This window comes from Sinocyclocheilus grahami, unplaced genomic scaffold, assembly GCF_001515645.1.
Source record: "Sinocyclocheilus grahami isolate Dianchi unplaced genomic scaffold, SAMN03320097.WGS_v1.1 scaffold234.1, whole genome shotgun sequence".
NCBI lineage: Eukaryota > Metazoa > Chordata > Actinopteri > Cypriniformes > Cyprinidae > Sinocyclocheilus > Sinocyclocheilus grahami.
In genome coordinates this window covers 1,399,973-1,405,024 of record NW_015505413.1, presented here as the reverse complement: position 1 = coordinate 1,405,024, position 5,052 = coordinate 1,399,973, and the positions used below count along the sequence as shown (strand labels likewise).

At 38.1% G+C, this 5,052-nt stretch overlaps 1 protein-coding gene across 1 annotated transcript in view; it reads left to right on the top strand.

Annotated features, from left to right (window-relative positions):
- LOC107597675 (anaphase-promoting complex subunit 1-like) overlaps positions 1-4,398 on the top strand; it is an 81,768-nt gene extending 77,370 nt beyond the window's left edge. Inside the window, 1 exon segment of the mRNA XM_016288840.1 lies at positions 4,043-4,398. Within this exon segment, the coding sequence (XP_016144326.1) occupies positions 4,043-4,155 (113 nt within the window). The 3' untranslated portion in view covers positions 4,156-4,398.
- The last annotated feature ends 654 nt before the right edge of the window (positions 4,399-5,052 follow it).

The window sequence follows — 5,052 nt, the reverse complement described above, 5'->3', positions numbered from 1 at the left end:
AAAGCAAACTTTCCAGAAAATTTCACTACAGCTAGTAAACCCCTTTGAACTACCATTAGTCTGTGGCAATTACATGATAGGTGTGCCGCCTTTGGCATGGAAATCAGTTACAATGATGAACACACTGGAGAGCTACTTTACAGTAGAAATTGAAGTTGTTCTAATTGAAGAGCAATATTGGCACTGTAAAATCTGCTTGCTTTTAAGGGTTAATTTGTTGATTTTCAACCAGCTTTATATTGTTACAGTGTCAGTAGTTCAAGTAAATGAACAATGTGTATTACTTTTACGTCTCACCTGCAACAAAATATCCCCACTTATTTATCAGTAAAACATGACAGAAGATGCCTTTTTCCAGGTTTTTTTGTCAAAACTAAAGACCATACTTCAGCAGTTTTGTATTCCCCCTAGCAGATAGTTTGACCGAGCCCAGTGCATTATGGGGGTTGAAGTTTTCCTATCTTTTTTGCCCACAGTCTTTTTCTGTTCGTGTAGCACAGATTAAAAAAAAATTGCACTTCTACTACATAGACAGACAACTTTTATTAAAACACAATCTTGCCAGAGGTGAATTACCCTTTTAAAGCGATCTGTAGTGTAAAGTGCTATATAAATACGACTTGACTTGACTGGAGTGCCAAATTGCAAAGCTGGTGCAGTCATATCCACAATGCAATGATCAGATGCTTGTTTAACTGCTGCTTTCTCACTGCTGTCATTTTTGTTGCATGTTTATTTTGTTACATTTGTTGTTTATATTTTTATCTTAGGAATGTGCATCTCCATAACTGAGGCCGATGCGATACACATCTTGATGCATAGCCAAGGATTAGGGTTGGGTATCGAGTTCGATACTTTTAGGCACCGACTGAATTACCTCGATACCATCGAGTATCGAAAAACATCTCATCGTTCGGTACCAAATTTCGATACCTAAGGGGTTAATCTCATCAGCGTCAGTAAGCCAATAAGCCTGCAGCACTAGCCGGTGTGTTAGACGACTAGAAGAGTTGCGACGCAGATCGATCAGTGTTTGACATCTGCGAAAGCGATTTTGCCAAAGCAAACTTTCCAGAAAATTTCACTACAGCTAGTAAACCCCTTCGAACTACCATTAGTCTGTGGCAATTACATGATAGGTGTGCCGCCTTTGGCATGGAAATCAGTTACAATGATGAACACACTGGAGAGCTACTTTACAGTAGAAATTGAAGTTGTTCTAATTGAAGAGCAATATTGGCACTTGCTTTTAAGGGTTAATTTGTTGATTTTCAACCAGCTTTATATTGTTACAGTGTCAGTAGTTCAAGTAAATGAACAATGTGTATTACTTTTACGTCTCACCTGCAACAAAATATCCCCACTTATTTATCAGTAAAACATGACAGAAGATGCCTTTTTCCAGGTTTTTTGTCAAAACTAAAGACCATACTTCAGCAGTTTTGTATTCCCCTAGCAGATAGTTTGACCGAGCCCAGTGCATTATGGGGGTTGAAGTTTTCCTATCTTTTTTGGCCACAGTCTTTTTCTGTTCGTGTAGCACAGATTAAAAAAAAATTGCACTTCTACTACATAGACAGACAACTTTTATTAAAACGCAATCTTGCCAGAGGTGAATTACCCTTTTAAAGCGATCTGTAGTGTAAAGTGCTATATAAATACGACTTGACTTGACTGGAGTGCCAAATTGCAAAGCTGGTGCAGTCATATCCACAATGCAATGATCAGATGCTTGTTTAACTGCTGCTTTCTCACTGCTGTCATTTTTGTTGCATGTTTATTTTGTTACATTTGTTGTTTATATTTTTATCTTAGGAATGTGCATCTCCATAACTGAGGCCGATGCGATACGCATCTTGATGCATAGCCAAGGATTAGGGTTGGGTATCGAGTTCGATACTTTTAGGCACCGACTGAATTACCTCGATACCATCGAGTATCGAAAAACATCTCATCGTTCGGTACCAAATTTCGATACCTAAGGGGTTAATCTCATCAGCGTCAGTAAGCCAATAAGCCTGCAGCACTAGCCGGTGTGTTAGACGACTAGAAGAGTTGCGACGCAGATCGATCAGTGTTTGACATCTGCGAAAGCGATTTGAAAGCGCACGAAGCAGTCTGCTCTCTTTAGCTCTCGTGGTACTGTAATACACCGATCGGTCTGCACTGCACAGTCAGTCTGCGTCAAGTCGAACACATCTACTAGTTTACACTCAGAGATATGGCGCACACGTGAGATTGTAGTGTGAATGCGTCCCAGCCCCCTTAGATGTAAGGCTACATTTACAACGGTGCGTTTATGTTTTAAAAGGAAAACGATCCTCGTCATAGCCTACTGGCGTTTCCACTGTGTTTCAAGCCAGCTTTCCACTATCTCCGACAAGCGTCAGACCGGTCATTCATTCATTCATTTCCAATGGAGAGTAGCGCGGGAGCTGCGTGGAGTTCCGATAATATGCAGATGTCCGTTCATACTAACGTTACACGACCGAAAGCGCGTGTTATGTGACCATTCATGCAAACTGTAGCATCATGCTACATAAGACAATAAATAAGATTTATATTCCGCTTTTACTCAAAACTCACTTTAAACCACCATCGAGTGTTTGTAATAACTTCCGATTGCCGTCTAATGTGTGTTTTGGCCATGCAATGTAGCTGAAATTAAATATGTTATTACCTCTGAGTCAGAGCAGCGATCATGGAAGAGAGAGCACAGGCAGACAGCGCTGGAAGCTGCTAATGCTCATCAATAAATCAGTGGAAAGTAAATAGAAATCATGATTCTGTCTGAGCTATGCGTTTTAAAATGAACACTAACTAGTGTAAATGTAGCCTAACAGATGTGTAAACTGAAGACTATTTGAGCTTTATTAAAACTATTTGCACTGATTTATTGTGTTGGTTACATTTTGTTCCTTTGTGCAGTGGCTCAGGAGATGAGTCTTTGAGTTTGTATAAACATCAACAAGCTGAAATATAAAACCAACGTTTTTTTTTTTAGATAATGTAATCTTGTTAAAATTGATTTCATAAAATTGGTATCGGAAAAAGTATCGTTCAGGAACCGGTATCGAAGTCAAGGTATCGATATCGATGTAAAATTTTTGAACGATACCCAGCCCTACCAAGGATATGATACATTAAAGATACATATGAAACGGCTACCGATGCGATACGATTCACCCCCGTTACGATGCAGTGCGGTCCGATATCAATTCGATACAACAATGCGATTCAATATAAAAAATATGATGCTATGCAATTCAGTATGATACAGATAGTTTGCTTTTATTTCTTTGGTTCAGACAGACAGCCATGATGATCTATTTATTATCTGTGTGACTCTCAGGATACGCCTCGGTCTCCATAGCGTTGTGATGCGTCATATTCAGCTAGCAGCAGTGTTGATGAGAGAACACGCTTGAGAAACAATCTAGGGAGGAGAAATCAGTCTACATATAAAATATCGGTCACACATTATTGGTCACTTTCTAAATAATAAAAGTATAGCACATCCACTAATAATTATATATAAATAAATTGGTTTTTACTGATTCAAATATGTTAGAAACGATGCATCCTGATACAAATTCCAACTTGTATCCAATGCACACTTTTTTTTAAAAATCAATACATCAATCGCATCGTTAACTTTTATGCCGATGCGACTCGGTCAATCTTACCATCCCTAATTCTTCTAAATGCTGCTCCCAGCAATCCAGGCAGTGTCCCTAAAAGTTATCTAAAAGCTCAAATGTTTCCTAAAAGTACACTCAGGTACTTCAAACGTCTTTTTAGCCCCTATGTGAAGGATAAAAAACCTTTTTTTTGGAGTTCAGCCCCTCCACAGAAGAAATAAAGTCATATTTTCGGCACAACATGAGCAAGAATAAATAATGAGAGAAATGTAGCTTTTAGGTCAGTTATTCCTTGAAGCACTGGATATCTGATCAATAAGTTCTGAAATGTTGCACTGATCTATAGTCAGCCTTTCTTGTACTTTATCTCCTAACATAATCGTTCGGATCTCTCTGTACAGGATGTTCCTGTTTTCCAAAGCTGCTGCTCAAGAGCAGTCAGTTGGGCGTTCCTGTACGTGCTCTGCTGCGTTTGAGTCCTCTGCTCCTTCAGAAACAAGATTCTAGAGTTTAACCCACCAATTCCTGGAGGTCAACCAACCTTCTGCTTATCCAGGTACCGCAGGGTCATGGTTGCCTTGTCCTCACAGGCCACAGGAACTCACTGCAAGATTTATTATGTGGACATTTTTATCACATGGTTGTGTCTTTGAAGTGCTGGAGAAACAGGTTTGCTCACTCCTATTTTGACATGTAAATAGTTTGTAACTATATTTGTACCTATGATAATTCAGTCAATAAATATGACTTGAGGAAATTGTTTTCATAAAGTATGCCTGGCTTGTATTAAATACTTGTTCTGGTATGGTTTTGTCAGTTTTGCAGGGGATTTTATTAATTTTTTTGGCCAAGGCAAGCATTACTATTAAGGGGCTTTCACACATGCAACAATTACTCAGTTGGCGGATCCAACACTGGCAATCTTCATATCATGTCACTGCTCATTTGCATGGGATTTAGCTGTCAACTGCTTGGAAATCAATAATTCTCAAAATAAAAAAGAATGACTTACAGTCACTTCTTTGGTGCAAATCATTGTATATGCGAACACCCCTTTACTATTGCTCATACTTAAGATTAGGGGTTTCACTAAAGTCACTAAACATAAGTATTAAACTTTGTCACAATAACTGCACCAGGACATGAATGATTGCTCAAATTTCAAATCATGCATCTTGTTGAGGAGAGGTTTGCTGTTGCTGTTAACTAAAACTTTTTTTTTAAAATTAGTAATTGAAATAAAGCTGAAATAAGATCAAATGTAAATATTAGATGAAAAGCAAAACGTAAAAATGAGAAATGTTGCTTTGGCAGCTAACTGAAATCAAATTAAATTTAAGTTGAATTACTAAAATGACTAAAACTGGTATTAATTAAAAGTATATAGAAAACCAGTATATAAAAACAAAAA